We start from the raw sequence: 20,484 nt of genomic DNA on the forward strand, positions 1-20,484 counted from the left end.
TTTCACAGCTCACTGATTTTTTAAAGATGGTTTCTATTGCTGTGTCTGCAAGTTCATGCATCTTTTCATCAGTAATATCTAATCTCCCATTAATCTGATCTAGTGTATTTTTCATCTCACGTATAATTTTCTTACCTAAAAGTTCATTTTGGGTCTTTTTATATTCTGTGTCTCTAGTTAACTTTTTAAACATATGGAATACAATTATAATAACCTTTAATATTCTTCTCTGCTAACTTAATATCTGGGTCAGTTCTGGGTCAGTTTTGACAGATTATTCTTCTCATTATGGGCCATGTTTTCTTGCCTATTTGCATGCCTGGTGATCTTTCTTTGGACGTCAGATTATATGAATTTTACCTTGTCTAATGCTGGCTATTTTTGCATTCCTATGAACAGCCTTGAGTTTTGCCCTCTGATACAGTTAAGTTACTTGGAAACAGTTTTATCCTTTTAGGTCTTACTTTCATGGTTTGTTAAGTGGATCTAAGCATGGTTCACTCTAGGGCTAATCCCCATTACTGAGACAAGACCCTTCTGAATATTTTACCGTGTACCTCACGAATTATGAGTTTTTCCAGTCTGGTCAGTGGGAACAGGCACCAGCCTTGGTGAGCACCAGACACTTCCTTTCAATCTTATTAGAGGAGTCTTTCTCCAGACCCAAGTAGTTTTCTTACACACATGCTGGTCAGTATTCTCTCCCCATACTTGAGGGGTGCTAATCTCTGGGGTCCTCTCTGTGCAGCTCTATCCTCTCTAGTAATCTGTCCTGTGAACTCCAGCCACCTTGGTCTCCCCAGATGCTCTACTCTTATTTCCTCAACTCAGATAGTCCACAGGGTAATTCTGGGTTACCCTGCATGTTCTAGAAACTTTCTCAAAGTAAGAACCTGGGGCAATCATGGGTCTCACTTTGTTTCTTTTTTCTATTTCTCAAGTCTGTTGTCCTGTCTCTTGAAAACCATTGTTTCACACCTTTTTTGCCTATGGGTTGTTTTTTGTTGTTGTTGTTTGTTAATTGGTCGGTGACTTCGGGCAAGAGGATAAATCTCATCCCTATTACTCCATCTTGGCTGGAAGTGAAAGTTTAACATGTAATTTTTTCCTGTTTTCAAGGTCACTTGGGATTCAACAGATCTAATCTGAGCTCCTTGAGAACTGTTTGGGCTCAGCTGATTCCTACTGATATATATACATATGTACCATATATAATATATAGATACATATATCATATATAATATATAAAATATATCAGTATGTGTGCATACACATATACACATACATATATATACATATAATATAGAGCGAGAACAAAGAATGTTTGGTCTAGTAAAAACTTGAAATCAGTCTGAAAGAAGTTAGTACTAGCCACTAGGATCTTTTTGGATAGAATGCTACTTATTTCAAAGAATTCATGAGTATAGTGTTGAAATTTTCTTAGATTCTAGTCTCAATTTCTAGAAAAAAAAAAGTGTATTTCTAAAAGTAACTATGGAAATTATCATTAACACCTTCGTTTCCTTATTTAAAAATTAGAGGATAATGTATATAAAAATATGCAAGAATCACAGGAAACTCACATATCCAACCACCTGGATGAAATTGTTGCTGCCGTCAGCATAACACCTAGAAAAATGCTCCAAAACAAGCTGCCTCAGACAGCACTCTTTCAGCCTCCTAGAGAGAAACTCCACCTCTGTGAAGAGAAAGCAAAGTCCTATTCTAGCAGTCATGAGGTAAGGAGCCTTTCTTTTTATACCTGTACTCTGGTAATTGAGAAGTAGGATACTTTAGGTTGCATTCCTACTCTCAGGAGTTTGGTACGAGAGAAAATATGACAATGCCTTTTTCATAGTGTGAGTGGGTGTAGTACCTCAGGACTCCAAGCCCAGCACTTGGCACAGTCAACATTATGTTTGCTGAATGAGTGCACAAATGAACAAAAAAGTTTTCCCTGACCTCTGACAAGTGTACACTAGACTGACTGGTTGTGATTTGACCTACTACAGTCATTTTCCATCAATCAGTAAATATTTATTGAACTCCTCCTGTGTGCCAGTTCTAGGCACTGGAATACAGGACAAAGCAGATGAAGTTTCTGCTCTCATGGAGCTTGTATTTCTTAGGTTCCTAATCTTGTTCTCTGCATACTTCTTTCCCATCTCTCTTCAAAGTTTTATTCATTTACTCAATCATTCATTATGTATTTCTCATCACCTCTTATGTGTCAGACCCTATTTGTCCATTTATTCACAAAAATTTACTGTATACCTAATGTGTGCCACATGCTGTGCAAGTGCTGGGGGCACAGATGGGAAGGCTACAGCCTCTGCCTCAGAGGGAGTCATGGTCTGGTTGGGGAGATAGATGGATAATGGTAATCAGCATAAGTTCTGTGACAAACACAAGCTTAGGTGGTATAGATGCAAAGCATGGGGAGTGAGGGGAGGAGGGATGGGCAATGACCCTGGAGTTGGAGGAGGGACAGCACTTAAGGCATGCTTCTTGGGATGGGAGTTATTTGGACTCCACTGATAACAGTACTTAGGAGTTGGCCCCAGGTAGGAGAGAGGACAATAGTGTTCTGGGCAGAGGTGGCAGATGGGCAAGAGTTTTGGGTCTGAGGGTGCACAGGCTGTTTGGGGAACTATATGGAACTATCTGGGATGGAGGCTTTAGTTACACAGGGCAGCAAATGAGGTTGGATTTTGGACAGGAGCTGGGACCAGAAGGTGTTCAACACCCAGGAAGAGTTTAGATTTTCTTCTCAGGGTGCTGGAGACTGTCATAGGATTATAAGCAGAAGAGGGCCATGAGCAAGTCTGAGTGTCTGGAATGATCCCTCAGACCTCAGATAACTGGGTGATGGAGGAAGAGAAGGGAGGTAAACTGGAGGAGGAAGGCCAGTTTGCAGGATATTTGCAATAATCCTGGCAAGGGCCTGAAATATGGCAGAGTCAGTAGAAATGCTGAGATCTTTTTTTTTTTTTTATTTGAAGTATAGTTGATTTACAATGTTGTGTTAATTTCTGCTATATAGCAAAGTGATTCAGTTATTCCCAAACTCCCAGTCCATCCCTCCCCCAATCCCCTTCCCCTTGGCAACCACCTGTCTGTTCTCTATGTCTGTGATTCTGTTTCTGTCTCATAGATAGGTTCATTTGTGTCATATTTTAGAATCCACACATAAGTGATATCATATGGTATTTGTCTTTCTCTTTCTGACTTACTTCACTTAGTATGATAATCTCTAGTTGCAAAATGCTGAGATCTTTTGATAAGAATTTGGAAATATGAATCAATGAAACCTGGTAACTGTGGGGGACATAGGGGTTGGAGAGGCAAGAGTGAGCCAGAGAGGGGTGTGTGCAATTCCTGACTTAGGGCTCAGCCAACCTGGGTGACCCAAGGCCCTTTGTTATTGTAATGAATACAGGAAGAAGAGCAGGATTATGGAGAGAAGGTGTGAATTCGGTTTTGAAGGTGTGCTTATTCATTATGCAACAGATATTTATTTAGTACCTGCTATGTGCCAGACTGTGTGCTATGTCGGCCTCAGCTGGCAGCCTTTCTCAACCAGAGATCTGCAAGAGAACTAAGCCTTAATGAATGCCCTAAGGCATTTGGTATATATATATATATATATATATATATATATATATATATATATATATATATAATTATTAATTTGTATTGGAGTATGGCTGCTTTGCAATGTTTTGTTAGCCTCCACTGCACAACAAAATGAATCAGCCATACATGTACAGATATCCCCTCCCTTTTGGACTTCCCTCCCATTTAGGTTACCACAGTGCATTAGGTAGAGTTCCCTGTGCTATACAGTATGTTCCCATCAGTTGTCTATTTTGTACGTAGTATCAATACTGTATATGTGTCAATCCCAGTCTCCCAATTCCTTCCACCCCATCCCTTTCCCCCTTGGCATCCATACATTTGTTCTCTACATTTCTGTCTCTATTTTCTGCTTTGCAAATAAGATCATCTATACCATTTTTCTAGATTCCACATATATGTGTTATTATATGATATTTGCTTTTCTCTTTCTGACTTACTTCACTCTGTATGACACTCTCTAGGTCCATCCATGTATCTACAAATGACCCAATTTTATTCCTTTTTATGGCTGAGTAATATTCCATTGTATATATGTGCCACATCTTCTTTATCCATTTGCTGGATAAAGAAGATAGACATTTAGGTTGTTGATAGACATTTAGGTTGCTTCCATGTCCTGGTTATTGTAAATAGTGCTGCTATGAACATTGGGGTGCATGTGTTTTTTTGAATTATGGTTTTCTCTGGGTATATGCCCAGTACTGGGATTGTTGGGTCGTATGGTAGTTCTATTTTTAGTTTTTTAAGAAACCTGCGTACTGTTTTCCATAGTGGCTGTATCAATTTACATTCCCACCAAGAGTGTATGAGGGTTCCCTTTTCTCTGCACCCTCTCCAGCATTTATTGTTTGTAGGTTTTTTGATGATGGCCATCCTGACTGGTGAGAGGTGATACCTTATTGTACTTTAGATTTCTCTAATAATTAGTTATGTTGAGCATCTTTTCATGTGTTTGTTGGCCATCTGCATTTGGTGTATATAAAGAATTAACTTCTCTTCTATGCATCTAGAATGATATCAAAGCATTTTTTGTGTTCTGCTGTTCAGATGAGGAATCCTTGGATTCAGTGGTGAACAGGACAAACAGCTTGCCTGCTCTCATGGAGCTGAGGGGACATTGTAAATAAACCAGTGAAGTAGAGATTGTGCTAAGTGCTATGGAGGAAACAGAGTGGGCCTATCTTAGGTAAGGGAGGGCCTCATTGAGGAGGTGACATCTGAGCTGACACCTAAAGAAGAGAAGGAGCCAGCATGGAGGAGCTGAGGGAAAGGAGTTCTAGGGAGAGGGAATAGCAGCCATAAAATTTATAAGTTTGGCATGAGCGTGACTATGTTGGAAGTGATGATAGGAAGCTTCAGGCTGACATGAAATGTAGTTGGAGAGGCAGCTTACCTGCCTTGCAGGTCTAAGTTAAGTGCTCTAGGAAGCCTTAATGTTTTTAGGAAAGTATTAATATGACATAATTTGCTTCTTAAAATACCATTCTTTGGTAATTTTTTATTTTAAAATACTTTCAGACTTACAGAAAAGTTACAAGATATACCAGTTGTTAACATTTACTTTATTTCTTTATTTTTCACTCTCTCTGTCATTATTTTTCTGAATATCTGAGAGTAAGTTACAAATGTATGATCCTTTACCCCTAAATACGTCAGTGCCTATTTCCCAAGAATAAAGGATATTCTCCTACATAACCATAGTACAATGATTGAAATTAGGAAATTAATATTGATATATATTATTATCTAATCTACAAACATTATCCATATTTCTCTAATTATCTCGATAATATCTTTTATAGAAAAAAAATCAGCCATGGTCCAATCCATGAAGTCATGTTGATTATAGTCAACAGTTAGAGCAGTTACTTAGCCTGTCTTTGTCTTTCACAATCTTAGTATTTGTGAAAAGTACTGTATTAGTCTGTTTGGGCTGCTGTAATAGAATACTACAGACTGGGTGGCCTACACAACAGAAATGTACTCCTCGCAGTTCTGGAGACTGAAAGTCCAAGATCAAGGTGCCAGCAGGGCTGGCGTCTGGTGAGAGCTCTCCCTTTGGGTTGCAGACCAGCACCTTCTAGCTGTGTCCTCACATGGCCTCTTCTTTGTGCATGTGGGGGAAGGGGGAGAGAAAGGTGTCTCTTCTTGTAAGTACACTAATCCTATTGATCAGGGCCCCACCTTTATAACCTCATCTGACCCTAATTACAGCCTTAGAGGCCTATCTCCAAATACTACAGTGAGAGTTAGGGCTTCAACATATGAATTTGGCAGGGGCCACAAATATACACTCCAATTATTTTGTAGAATACCTCCCAATTTGAATTTGTCATGTGTTTCCTTATGATTAGATTCAGATTATGCATTTGGGGCAGGAATCCCACATACCTGACACAGGGCCCTTCTCAGTGCATCATATTAGGAGGTGTACGATGTCGTTTGTCTCATTACTATGAGGTTAAATTTGATCGCTTGGTTAAGGAGTTATCTGGCAGGTTTTTTCACTGTAGAATTATTATTCTTCCCTTTGTAATTAATATTTTGTGGGGAGATTCATTGATACTGTGAACATATCCTATTCCTCATTAAAACTTCACCCCCTAGTTTATAGCATCCATTGATGATTCTCACCTGAATTAGCTATTACTACAATGTTTGTCAAATGGTGATTCTCTGACTTCAGCATTCTTTCCACATTTGTTTGTTGGCATTCTTTTTATGAGGAAGAACTTTTCCTTCTTCATACTTTATTGTTCATTTATTTATATCAGTATGGGTTCAAGAAATCCTGTTTTACAAATATTTTACAATCCATTATCATCATCAAAACTTAAATTATTTTGTATTTGCCAGTGGGAGCCCCTTCAAGCTGGCTTCTGAGTCCTTGATATGCTCCCATGATTCTTTCCTTAATTTCCGACACAATAAGATTTTTCAGGTTCATCTTGTATTTCCCTGCTCCAGCTGTGGATTCAGGGAACACTGGTTCCTCTTAGAAGAGAATAGTATTGATATTTAGACACCAAGATCTGGGTATTAAATACCCATTTTAAAATATGTATGGCCAGAACTTACTGACCCTCAGAGTTGCATATTTTAATATTAAGAAGTTTAAGAAATTCAGGTAACTCAAGAATGATGTTGTTGGAAGAGACCTGGACTTTGCATCAAGGAGCTTGACTGTGAGTTCTGACTCTACCACTCAGTGATAAATCATCTCACCTCTCTGGCCTTACATTTCTTCTTTAAATTGAGGTGATCAGACTAGATTATTTCCAAGGCTCATCCCAGTTCTGAAATTTTCTTCCTACTGATACTTCTCTTCTGTCTACCTGCTACCCATGCCTGTTGGCTAAAGCCACTGGAACTGGCAGGATAAACGTTGGAAAATCAAAAGGCAGTATCTGAACTACACATCCTAGCAAATATGAAAGCAGAGGGAGGACAGGCTGCTCTTTCTGTGCACTGGTCCCCGATGCAGGTAGTGAGGACCAAGGCTCTGATCTGGGAGGCTGACTCTCAGACTGCATATAGCCCTTCCTTGGAAACTTGTGGTTGGGACAGATTCGCCATCAGACCAGATCCTCCTCTCTTTTTGGCAAACTGTCTATCTAGACTTCTCAATGTTTTCATCACTTCTTTCTTTCTCATACACTGTATTCATTTGCTGTGTGTCTTCAAGGAAGACATTCCCTAAATTTCCTGTCTCTAGAGGCAATAAATAGATGTTTCCCAAAAGAAGAACTACAAAAAGCCAATAAACACATGAAGATGTTCAGCCTCACTAGCTTTGCGGAAAAAAAAAGTACAAACTAAAACAAGGAGAAATGAGTTAACTGACAAATTGGCAAGTTAGACCCCAACTAGTGCTTGGCTCTGTGTAAGGGGTATTCCCTGCTCACACACCGTGCTGTAAGGGAGGTGTGGATGGAAGCAGCCTCTCGAGGAAGCACTCCAGCAAACTCTAGCAAAGCCTCAGGACTTTGCACATCCTTTACCCTATTGTCACGTTGGAATTCATTCTAAGAAAATGCTTATGGGGCTTCCCTGGTGGCGCAGTGGTTAAGAATCCTCCTACCAATGCAGGGGGACACAGGTTCGAGCCCAGGTCCGGGAAGATCCCACATGCCACGGAGCAACTAAGCCCATGTGCCACAACTACTGAGCCTGTGCTCTAGAGCCCACAAGCCACAACTACTGAGCCCACGTGCCACAACTACTGAAGCCCGCGCACCTAGAGCCCGTGCTCCACAGCAAGAGAAGCCACCGCAATGAGAAGTTTGCGCACCACAACGAAGAGTAGCCCCTACAACTACAGAAAGCTCGTGTGCAGCATCAAAGACCCAATGCAGCCAAAAATAAATAATAAAATAAATAAATTTATATCTATAAAAAAAAGAAAAAGAAAATGCTTATGGATATGAGCAAATCTATCCACACAGGATGTTCAGAGAGAAAAAATTTTAAAACAACCTAAGTGCTCAATAGCTATTGGTTGAGTAACTCACTTATAATATATCCATACAATAAAATACTATGCAGCCATAAAAAACTATTATCGGGCTTCCCCGGTGGCGCAGTGGTTGAGAGTCCGCCTGCTGATGCAGGGGACGCGGGTTCGTGCCCCGGTCCGGGAGGATCCCACGTGCCGCGGAGAGGCTGGGCCCGTGAGCCATGGCCGCTGAGCCTGCGCGTCCGGAACCTGTGCTCCGCAACGGGAGAGGCCACAGCAGTGAGAAGCCCACGTACTCAAAAATTCAAAAAAAAAAAAAAAAAAAAAGAAAAATTATCATAGAAGATGACATGGAGAAATGTTCACAAATTGTGAAAAGTTGCAAACCTATATGTAGCTTATAAGCCTATTTTTAAAAGGAAAAAAATGTATAGATAGATTCATAGGAATGAAGGATAGAGAGAAATTTAGCTGCCTAGTTGTCTCTAAGAGGTGAGATGGCAGGTGATTTTTTATTTTTTTTTGCTCACCTGTATTTTGATAATGAGCATGTATTACTTTTGTAATAAGAAAAATGTTACTATAGGAAAAAGCCACACCTCCATCTTCCTTCATCACTATGGAGTGAGCACAGTGTTCCCCAGCCTCTCTTGCTAGGTCAGAGAAGCAACTGTCCTGTGGTCAACTGTCTGGGTATGCATTTTTTGTCAAGAGGAATGTTGTTTCAAGGTGAAAGTGTTTCTAACTCACATGGGAACTTTGTGGAAGTGCAGGTCCTTTGAGCTTAGGCATTGACCGGGGGAGTAGGGGTGGGGGGTGTACTGGGTCTTCTGCTGGATCTTTTCCACAACTCTGTCCTTGTTCTTACGGTTCTTCCTCTGCTTTGCCCCCTTCAGGTTTGTACCTCCCACCTCCTCTTTTGCTACTCCAGCTCTCTATTACTGTATCACACTCTAAGACTTAGTGGCATAAAATAAAAACAACCATTTATTTTGCTCATGAATGCACAATTTGTGCAGAGCTCAGTGAGATCTGGTCAGCTCTGCTCCATGCAGCATCAGCTGGGCTCAACAGGTGTGGAGAATCTGATGCCAGAGTGGCGTAGTCCTGTGGTTGACCGATTGATGTTGCCACCAACACATTTCCATGTAGGCCTCTCCGTGGGGCCGCTTAGGCTTCCTCATGGAATGGTGGTTAGGTTGTTAGTCTTCTGGGGTTGCTATGGCAAAATACCTCAGACTGGGTGGCTTCAACAAAGGACGTTTATTTTCTCACAGTTCTGGAGCCTAGAAGTCTAAGGTCAAGGTGTTGGCAGGGTTGATTTTACTCAGAGGGCTCTCTCCTTGACTCCCACTGTGTCTTCACAATGTGATTCTCTGTGTGTGCCCATTCCTAGTGTCCCTTTCTCTTCTTACAAGGACACCAGTCATATTAGATTAGGGCCCCATCCTGACAGCCTCATTTTACCTTATTCACCTCTTTAAAGGCCATCTCTTCAAATACAGTTATATTCTGAAGTACTTAGGACTCCAACATATGAATTTGGAGGTGGGAGACACAATTCAGCCCATAACAAGTTCCAAGAGTGAGTAAAAAGTGGAAGCTGCCAGTTCTTTAAGAACTGGGTCTAAAAAGTGGCACTGCATCATTTCCTCCATGTTCTTTTAGCCAAACAGTCATAAAACCCAGATTCAAGGAAAAGGGGACATAGACCACCATCTCTGTATGGAAGGAGTATCAAAGAATTTTGGAGCTGTATTTTAAAACTACCAGTCTTGCTTTGAGTGTATTGCTGCTCTAAGCTGACCTGGAGCTAGAATCCATGGTTCGCTATTCTCTTTGTCCTGGCTCCAGATGAAAATGTGCTTTAATCCCTTAATGAAATCTGTTTGTATAGTCCTGCTGACCTCATTTGCTGTGCTAATAACCCAGCTGCTAAAGAAGGTGTTTGAATTGAGAATTAATGGGCGTTATTTGAAAACTATCACCATTCGCCCACTTGTTGTGCCTGAATATGTAGTAGCTGTTCGTCGATGGGCAGCGTCTTTACTCCATAACGTTTTTCACTGTTTACTATAAATTTAAATGTACTATAAATTTTACTGGTTTTTTTATGTATATTGTCTATTTCACCCGACCTGATGAATATCCTGCCACCCAAGACAGATCTTTGTTTTGTTCTCTAATGTATCACAAGTCCTTAAAACCATGCCCGGCCCATAATCAACACTCAATAAGTGTGTATTGAATGTATAAAAATACAAGTTGATTTTGTGCTTTGCTGTCTAACTGGTGAGCCCATTTCCCTTCCTCCAGTATAAACAGGCTCTCCAGGAGCTTGTGCGCTGTGTGGCGCTGACGAGGATCTGCTATGGTGACTCACACTGGAAACTGGCCAAGGCGCATGTTAACCTGGCTCAGGGCTACCTCCAGCTGAAAGGTGAGTCTGCCTCAGGCTGAGGAGGATTGGCTGGTTGGTTTCTGCTCTTTTCCTCAAATTTGACTTAACTTTAGAAGGATCAGGTTTTCTTGGACATTCTCCTCTCTACACATTGAGAGCTATTTCCTCTCACAAAGAGTCAATAAGATTTTTTAATACAATATGTAAAAAGGAGAAGGAAGATTTTAGCCCTCTGAGCTTTGTTTTTTATGATCTTAAAAGTAGTTCTTGGGAGATAATTAACTTGTTAGCTTTGAAGGCATTGTAGAAATGGCCCAGGGTGTAGAGTTGGGGCCTGAAATAAGATCCATTCACATATGTATCGATGGAAAGTCTCTTGCCTATAAGTGACACCCACCCCCCCAAAAAAATAAGAGGCTAAATCAAGTTGGCAGTAAACAAAAGGTAATTCATTGGCCCATACACTTAAAAATCCAGGGGTAAAACTTACTGTAGACTTAGCCAGATCCACGTTTTCAAACAGTGTGATCAGATTTCTGTTCCTCCCTTTTCGCACCACTTGACTCTGTTTTTCTCTGTATTGGCTCCATTCTTAGCCAAACTTTGCCCATGTGGTGGCAGCAAGGTTGCCAGCAGCTTTAGGTTTCCCTCCTCAGCATTCCCAGGAAAAAAAGAGTGTCTCTCCTCCAAAATCTCAGGATTTGGGGATTCTTATCGGGCTGATGTGGGTTGTATGCCAAAGACAAGGAAGAGTCTATTGGCTAGACCTGCCTTTTGGCTCCACTGGATCCTTGGGGAGAGGCTGGCGTTGGCTAAATCACAAGGACTGAGTGTTTAGGGGCTGGGCATCCTCAAAAGAAAACAGGGGAAGGGAGAGTGGATGCAGAGAAGGCAAAAACATGGACTGGCAACCTAGGACAAGAGGTACAAGAGTACATCGCTGTACTCTGTTTCTTCAGTTGAAAAGTGCTGATAATGATGACGATATGATGGCACTGACTTCCCAGGATTGGCCCAGTGAATAAATAAACAAACAGAAGTGAAAAACACTACAATGCTAAGCACACAATTGCCACCCAATAAATTTAGCCAAATCTGATTATAGATTGCTCCTACCTGTTAGATCAAAGACTATTAGAGGGGCTTCCCTGGTGGTGCAGTGGTTGAGAATCTGCCTGCCAATGCAGGGGACACGGGTTCGTGCCATGGTCTGGGAGGATCCCACATGCCGCGGAGCAACTAGGCCCGTGTGCCACAACTACTGAGCCTGCGCGTCTGGAGCCTGTGCTCCGCAACAAAAGAGGCTGCGACAGTGAGAGGCCCTCGCACCGTGATGAAGAGTGGCCCCTGCTCGCCGCAACTAGAGAAAGCCCATGCACAGAAACGAAGACCCAACACAGCCAAAAAATATAAATAAATAAATAAGTATTAAAAAAAAAAAAAAAGCCTATTAGAGCCAGAGGGGACGTTGGAGATCATCTAGTTCAAACCATACCCCTATACCCCCTATTTTCTAGATTCAGAGGTAACAACTAGTTTGAGTTGAAACAGCTTTCCTCAGGTCACACTGTTAATAGATAGCTTATCTGAGACTCAGACCTAGGATTTTCGTTGCCAGTACCAGTGTCCTAGCATCAGGGATTTTTTTTTAACGATGTTTTTCTTCCACAGTCTGCTACCTTTCTGCATTATAGTCTTTCTTTCTCAATTTAAAGTAAAAGCAGTATCTACTATTTATTAAGGTCTTATTGAGTGCCAGGCACCATGCTATTTTCCATGTATAATTTCCTTCAATCTTCACTACAGTGCTATGAGGTGGGTAATGTTATTATCCCTGTCTACAGTTGAGGAAGCTGGGGCCAACATTTCAGGTAAGTGGTGGAGCAGGGAATTCACTCTGAGCAGTCTGATTTCAGAGCTAGTGTTCTTGAACCTCAACCCATGCTGCCTCTTGTAGATTGAGTTCAAGTTTCTTGAGGAAATGGACCAGAATTCATCATGTCTTTTATAATGTTGCATACATTATTGGCACTAATAAATTTCTGGTAGGTTGATTGTGTACTTTTAAAAAAAAAGACAAAATTCTGTAAGTGTTCCTATAGGAATAGCATACCCTGGATTTTCTCCCTCAGAAAATATATTCTGTTTTATAGACATAGGAACAGAATGAATTTCATAATTTGACAGCTCTTTTTAGAGATTTGAGGTACAATTCCATGTAATGAAGAACGTAAGACCAGGAGTATTAGGATGTGGGTGGAAGGGTGTGTCATTGTGGGGAAGAAGATGGGGATATGGGAAAATTAAAAAACCTGAGACCTAAATAGTGACCCTCAGTGTCACCTTTACCACAGATGAATACGCCAATGGAAGAATGCTGGAACCCACCGGGAATTAGTTCTTGGTAGTAACTGTTTTTAAACTTCATTTGATTCATCTCAGTCTATTACCACATAGAAATAAAAGATTGTAGCACATCAGCCCCTTACCTCATTGGAATTGTTTGTCAGTTTTTATAGATATCGTCATATTTGTATTATGTTAAAATAACTCTCTAAAGTTGTGATTATGGATGGGTGAGCAGAAGATTCAGAATTTTTAGTATTTCATTAAGATTGCTGTCACAAAGCCAGGATTAAAATTCATGAATATTTTATTTCCTGCCCAGAATGCTGTAGTCTTTGTATTCCGTTTGTTTTTTTTATAATTATTCATAACATTTTACGTCTGATATTGGTGAAGTTTCAAAGCTGTTCAATTCCTGCTCATTCTGATTATTTCTAAAAAGACCATTGTGGGAAAAAATTTTTATCTTGAGTCCTGGGTGGGAAACAATTTTGTTTCTTATAGTCATGATCATATTTCATGCTGTCCCAATATATCTCCATCTGCCACTTGATGATATATGAAGGAGACCTCATTAGATTCGCTGGCCAGAGATAACTATATTCCTGTCCAGCTGAAATGAAAAAGAAACTGAGACTTCTTTTTCTTTGTCCACAGGACTGTCACTGCAAGCAAAACAACATGCGGAAAAAGCCAAAGAAATCCTCACCAACTCCATTGTGCATCCCTACAATGACAATACAGATGTTTTCAAGTGTTCGGTTGAGTTATTCCATACCATGGGGAGAGCCTTACTCTCCCTTCAAAAGTATCCTTTTGCCTCTAATCTTTACAAATAGAAATACCGTTCATAATGCTTATAGTTAATTTTTAAGGCCAAGTCAAAAGCTGACAGGTGACTCAGGAAGGGTGATGGGAAGTATGAGAGCCAAGGATGTCCAGGAACTAGGGCCCCAGAATGTAGCACCAAGTGTAAAGTTTCCTGAACACAACTCAGGTTTAAGGAAGCTTCAGAGAATTTGACAAAAGCAGAGAGACTTTCAAAGGAGCTGCTGCAATGTGGAAGGATTACAAAGGAAGAATGGACAGAAATTCAAACGCAGATCAAATTGTCATTTGCACAGTAAGTTTTCAGTTTAGGACTTCTTGTATACGTGATTCCTGGAGGTTCTTTGCCATAAGACTCTGTCTTCAGGCAGGAAGAGCTTCTGCATGGTGCTGTTTCAGTAGCTTCTCCATGGCCATTGTCCAGAATTGAAAGAGGAGGACGACAGTCACATCAGAGCAGCCACAACCAAGGCATGTACGTCAGTGGCACTCTTCACTAAATGTGTAGTGCTCTCATACCCACCCCTGGGTCCTAGAGTCCTGATGTCATTCTCTTGACTTTCTGTTTCTTGTCTGCTCTCCCTGCCCCTCGCCTCCTGCCCTTGTTTCCTTCCCTCCCCTCCCCACACCCCCATCTTCCTTTTTTCCCCTACTGTTCTAGTCTAAAATATTTCAGTACATTGATTTTACGACTAGGGCCTCAAAGGAGAAAGATCTTAGAGATATCTGAATCCATGAGAATGAGAAGATTGTTCCTTGTTCTCCCTACCCCCAACCCACACTCACCAAATAAACCCAGGTGGAAGAGATATAATGGTTGGAGCCTGAGGGAGAAGGGGCCTTAGGTAGTCAGAACATTTATCCCTCTCCAAAGGCCAACTCCAAAGCCAATTCCCCAGAGCAGTGGGGTGACAGAGGATGTACCCACTCTTTGGAAGGATGTGTTTGTGGGAGGAAGAGGGCAGAGAAAGGTCTATTCTAGAAGAGGCAGAGAATCCCCAGCAGACCTACGCGGCAGCCTTTAACCAAGCCTGGAAGAATTCAGTGTAAATTAATAATCAGACTACATGTATAGGTTGATTCCCAAGAGAACTCAGGGACCCAATGGACTCATTTTAAGAAGGAAAGGGCCCTGAAGGAGCACACCTAATGCTTCCATATGAATGGGAGCTGGGAAGGACTAACTTTGCCTCATGCTTTTAAAGATATTTTTGTGATCATAAGTCCACTCTTGTTAATTTGTTTGTTTGGGAGTGTTTTTGGATATGAAGTGCAGAGAATTCATCAGTCCATGCAAACCTTTGGTACACTTTTTTTTTTTAACATTTTTTAAAATTAATTAATCTATTTATTTTTGGCTGAGTTGTGTCTTCGTTGTTGCGCACGGGCTTTCTCTAATTGCAGCAAGGGTGGGGGGCTACTCTTCGTTGCGGTGCGCGGGCTTCTCATTGAGGTGGCTTCTCTTGTTGCAGAGCACGGGCTCTAGGCACGTGGGCTTCAGTAGTTGTGGCACGAGGGCTCAGTGGTTGTGGTTTGCAGGCTCTAGAGCGCAGGCTCAGTAGTTGTGGTGCACAGGCTTACTTGCCCCGCGGTATGTGGGATCTCCCTGGACCAGGGCTCGAACCCATGTCCCCTGCACTGGCAGGCGGATTCTTAACCACTGCGCCACCAGGTAAGTCCCTGATATGCTTTTTTAAATTGATTTTTTCCTTCTATCTCTGATCCTTACTCTCATTCTGTCACATAGAGATCATAGATAACCTTTTTAAATGATGATTTATGTCTTTAAATATGTATCTCTGAATAATAGCATTGTTTTCTGTATTTATATGTTTTAGGTTTATATAAATTTGCAGTATGTGTCTCACTCTGTTTCTCACTTTTGTCCACTCAGCACTGTTTTTAGTTGTTGCTGCTGGCTGCTTTGTTGTTCTCCATAGAATGCATCTGCCATCCTGTGCTTGTCTGTCCTCCTAGCAGTGGGCATTCAGCTCATCCCCAGCTCCCAGCTCCCACAATGGTGCTGCCATGAATATCCTTGTGCAGCTCCACGTAGGAGGCTCAGAGAGACTTTTCTGAGTTTATACTCTAAGGGTAGGATTGCATGGTCACGGTACGCTCATACTTCAAGTTCACCACACACTGGCCAATTGCTACACCCATCTGCATTCCCACTTGTGGGGCGCGTGGGTTCCTGTTTTCTCACATCCCCAACAATGTTTGGCATTGTTGGTCTTTCTAACCTTTGCCACCTTGATGCATATATGTGCTATTTAATTACTTTTCAATTCTACTTATGTTTCTCTTATTAGTGAGTTTGAGTACCTCTTCATATACTGCTTAACCATTGGATTCCCCTTCTGTGAATAGCCTGTTAGCATTCTTCCTCATTTTTCTTTTGGGGTTTCCTGTGCTTTTCTTATTGATAATTGAGATTTTCTTATATATTATAAATTAGCAATATTACAAATATTTTCTTATCTCTATCGCTCATTTATTAATTTTGTCTATGGTGTTCTTCATGGCATGGAACTTAATTTTTCTAGAGTCAAATCCATTAATTTTAACCTTATGATTTATGCTTTGAGAGTTTATTTAGAAAACCTTTCCCACCCAAATATCAAAAATACTCTCCAAAATGTCCATGTGAGTCTTGCTTTAACCTATCCCACATGTTTTAACATGTAGCACTATCACTCACATAACTTAGTTTATAAATTACCCTTTAATCCAGATATTATTCAAATGATATGTGTTCTAGTTTGCATATATATGGGGTTTTTTCAAGATATTCTGATGTTACTGATTTTTAATTTTACTGCATTGTGGGCAGAAACATATTTGTATAGTATCAACTCTTTGAAATTTACTGAAGCTTCCTTTGTGACCTAGTCCATAGTCAGTTTTTGTGAATGTTCCAAGTATGCTACAAAAGGAAATTGTATTCTTTACCTGTTGTGTTTAAGGTCCGAATAAATCTGTATTAGGGTAACTTTATTAATTCTGTTACTCAGATTTATATATATTCTTACCTTTTGCCAACTTGATACATTAGCTTTTAAGGTAAGTGTGCTTAAATTTCGAACTATAATTATTGATCCATTTATAGCTTCCCATGATTCTGCCAGTCATTTTTTTATATATTCTGATATATCCTGTTGGGTGGGAGTAGAATTAAACAGCCTGTCTTCTTAATCTGTTATTTTATTTGTGAGTATATATTGTTCTTCTTTGTCCCCTGTGTCTGTATCTATTTTGCCTGATATTAAAATTGATACTTTAGCTCTCTTGGTAACAATTTTCCTATAATACCTTTTTCCATCTCTTAATTTTCAATCTTTATATTTTTTTGTTTTAATTACTGATATATTTGAGTTTTTAAATTTCCTTTTGTCCTACCAGTTTTATGTTCCTTGCTTTCTCCTTTCTTGCCTTCCTTTAGTTTAGTCAAATATTTTTGTCATCCCTTTCCCTATCTATTAACTGGTAAGTTATACATTATTTTATTTTTCTTCTAGTGATTACCATAGAATTTGTTGCTTGTATCCCTGACCTATTACACTCTAATGCAATTAGCCAATTAACCACTTTCTGGACAATGTAAGCGACTTTGAGTATGTTAATTCTCTCTTCCCTTCTGCTTGATGCTATATTGTTTTGTACTTAAATCACCATATGTCTCATACCACAGACAAGAAGACAGAGGAAGAAGATATTTGTAATACATATAATTGACAAAGGGCTCATATCTAGAATCTGTAAAGAACTCCTATATATCAATGAAACAAAGACAAACAACTGAATAGAAAAATGGACAAGAGACTTTTTTTTTTTTTTTTTTTTTTTGGCCGGGCCCTGTGGCTTGCGGGATCTTAGTTCCCCAGCTAGGGATTGAATCATGGCAGTGAAAGTGTCAAGTCCTAACCACTGGACAGCCAGGGAACTCCCTGGCAAGAGACTTTTCACAAAAAAGGATACCCACATAACTAAAAAGCATATTAAATGACATTCTTCTCATCAGTCACCAGGGAAATGAAAATTAATGTCATAGGATACTACTACATTTCCACTAATATTGCTAAAAGTTTTTAAAAGCCTAATAACATCAAGTTGGCAAGTATATAGTGCTCGCATATGTTTTCTCATATGTGGTTGTTTAGAATATATTTGGTATAACTACTTTAGAAAACTGGCATTATTACTAAGTTTAAATGTTTGAATACCCTACGACCCAGCAGTACCACTCCCAAATATACACCCAACAGAAATGCATACATGTGTTCACCAAAAGACACAGCCAAGAATGTCCAAAGCTACGTGTTATATAGCCAAGGACTGGAAACAATCCAAATGTTCATCAGCAGTAGAGTAGATAAATTGTGAACTGTTCATACAAAGAAAATGATGAAACAACTCCTATGCTTAACATGATGGATGACTCCCACAAACATGATGTTTGTGAAAGAAGCCAGACTATAAAGAATTCATACTGTATGATTCCGTTTATGTAACAGAGGAGGAAGGGAATAGTGACTGGGAGGGCCTACCAGTCCAGAATTTCTTCCTGCCCAGAAGTAGGTATTCTTCTTATATTGTAAAACAGAAAATATAAAGTTATGAGGTCCAAGATATGATATTTGTTGTTGCATACGTTGAGACCTGACTAATGTTATAAGTACTTAATGTTGAGCACTTGCTGCAAAATTGAGTAAATTATCCTCTGCCAAAATCCACCACCTCCTGAGTGCTTTCCAAATTATCAGTACCAAACCTTGTCAGCAGATGGCGGGCCTTGTACGCATATGTGCTGAATACCCAACAAGAATTTAAGTTAATGTTCCAAGCTGTCCTACAGTTTTGTGTTTAAGGGAGTTGTTTTAAACTTCACTGCTTCTTTTCGTCCTGATTCTTCACTGTAAGATATTCATTGGAACATGCATGTTTAAACTGCATGGTTTTCATGCAATCACTTTGTTTCCTCAGTGAAGTGTGAATATTTTGTCCAAACCGTTCTGCTTTAGAAAGTAACAAGGCTTGCTTTGGTTTTGTACATTTCTACAAATATGCTCACAACCACAAGGGCTTTTTCTTTTGCCCGGTCTTGGAAGTGGAAGACCAGGATAATTTCTAAGGCAGCTCTTGCGGGATTTGTGTTTCTCTTAAAAGGGTATCTTTCAGTGCATCCTCTTCCTCCTCCTGCCTCGCCTTTTATGGTGCCCATCAGGCTAGGACAGTTCTTTTCTCCTTGGGCTGACAGATAAGGGCTGCAGGGTGACTCACGCTCCGTGCCTTCCATCCCTAACTGTGGCCTGAAGCTTCATTGCTTCTACCTGTTCTTCTCTGTTACAGCATTACTTCATTCAGTAATTATTTATTAACTTTGGAGAGTGAATCCAAATCTTGTGTTCCTATGTGTGCAGTTGTTTTTTCAAATGGGGCCAAGGTAGTCACTAGTGAAAGCAAGCAAATTTTTTCCAGTGTTAAGGATTATTTTCTATCCTGGTTACTGGTAGATAGATTCCCCAGAGACAGATAGTGTGTCTTTATAAAGACAGGAGTACACCATTGCGCACATACACACACACACACACACACACACACACACACACACAGACACGTACCTTTTAAAATAATCTTTCTATGTGGCATGATGGTTATGGCCTATTGGAACATGTGACCTGTCCCCAGCTTTCTCTGTGACTGCTTGATTTGTCATCTTTGGAGTCCTCCACAGCTTACCCAGAGAGCACTTTGCCTGGCCTTGCTTGCTATGCTGAACTAGCTCTCAAATGTGCCTGTGATAAGTAAACGCTCCTCAGAGCATCAACAGGACACCTTCCAGGTATCTCTAAGGTATGTGACATGATATATTTGACAATATGGCCTTAGAGTCAGGTCGCCCTGGGTTCGTGTCAGCATCCATTCAACCTTCCCAACTGAAGGATCCTGGGCAAGTCCTTCCTTCTCCTCTCCTGTTGAGGTGGGAATGATCAGCCCCCAGAGGGTCGTTGTGGTGATGAAATGAACCCGACATTAAAGCATCTGGGTATGTGGTAGGCCTAAAAAAGTAGCTATTATTATTGCTACTGTCTAATTGAGCATTTTCCTTTCTGCCATTTCATCCTAGAAATGATTTGATTTTAAAGCATGTAGTACCGACATCACAGAATAAGATACTGTACTTCAAAACTGCCCCTGTCTTGCTATATTCTTTCCTGTACTTTTTTTTCCTATGACTTGAGAAGGCTGTTTTGTTTCATTTTGTTTTTTTGTCTTTGCTCTTATGAACCACCTAAGCTAAAAATCAGATATGTATATATCTGTATGTAGATATGTGTATATACATATACACGTGTATATGTTTTAAGCTCGAGTTTGTTTCTTTGTCTTGCTTTCTCTAGATTCATTGTAGTCACAAGATTTGGAAAATGATTCTAACACAAGTTTTCCAGAGAGGAAAGAACATGGGAGAGGTTTCTCCCTTAGCCAGTACTTCCTGGGAGGGGGTAGAAGATAATGGAGAAAATAGTGGCAAGGGTGACAGTGTCTATATCTACCTGCCATCACCTCATTAGGATGGTGGAATTCTACTCAGTTCCACATGTTTCCCAGAATACATTCCCAAGGCTTTTATTGTGAATTTTTGATACTTTGGTAAATAGCCTTTGCTTCTACCATCGTCCGCCCTTAATTGGTCCAGTCAATAACCTCCAAATCTAGCTTTTGCTTGCTCTACTCAGCTTTTATTTTTTTAGTTCATACCATCACCTAGAGATGTGTTTCTTTTTCTTTTTTTTTTTTTTTTTTTTTTTGT

At 40.2% G+C, this 20,484-nt stretch overlaps 1 protein-coding gene across 1 annotated transcript in view; it reads left to right on the top strand.

Annotated features, from left to right (window-relative positions):
* The window catches only part of TTC23 (tetratricopeptide repeat domain 23), a 109,216-nt gene that overhangs the window by 28,380 nt on the left and 60,352 nt on the right, over positions 1 to 20,484 (top strand). Inside the window, exons 2-5 of the mRNA XM_007470086.1 lie at positions 1,540 to 1,739; positions 10,412 to 10,535; positions 13,500 to 13,650; positions 13,840 to 13,965. Coding sequence (XP_007470148.1) covers positions 1,560 to 1,739; positions 10,412 to 10,535; positions 13,500 to 13,650; positions 13,840 to 13,965 — 581 coding nt within the window. The 5' untranslated portion in view covers positions 1,540 to 1,559. The remainder of the gene's footprint in view (positions 1 to 1,539; positions 1,740 to 10,411; positions 10,536 to 13,499; positions 13,651 to 13,839; positions 13,966 to 20,484) is intronic.

This window comes from Lipotes vexillifer, unplaced genomic scaffold (genome assembly GCF_000442215.2).
Source record: "Lipotes vexillifer unplaced genomic scaffold, Lipotes_vexillifer_v1.1 scaffold695, whole genome shotgun sequence".
Classification (NCBI taxonomy): domain Eukaryota; kingdom Metazoa; phylum Chordata; class Mammalia; order Artiodactyla; family Lipotidae; genus Lipotes; species Lipotes vexillifer.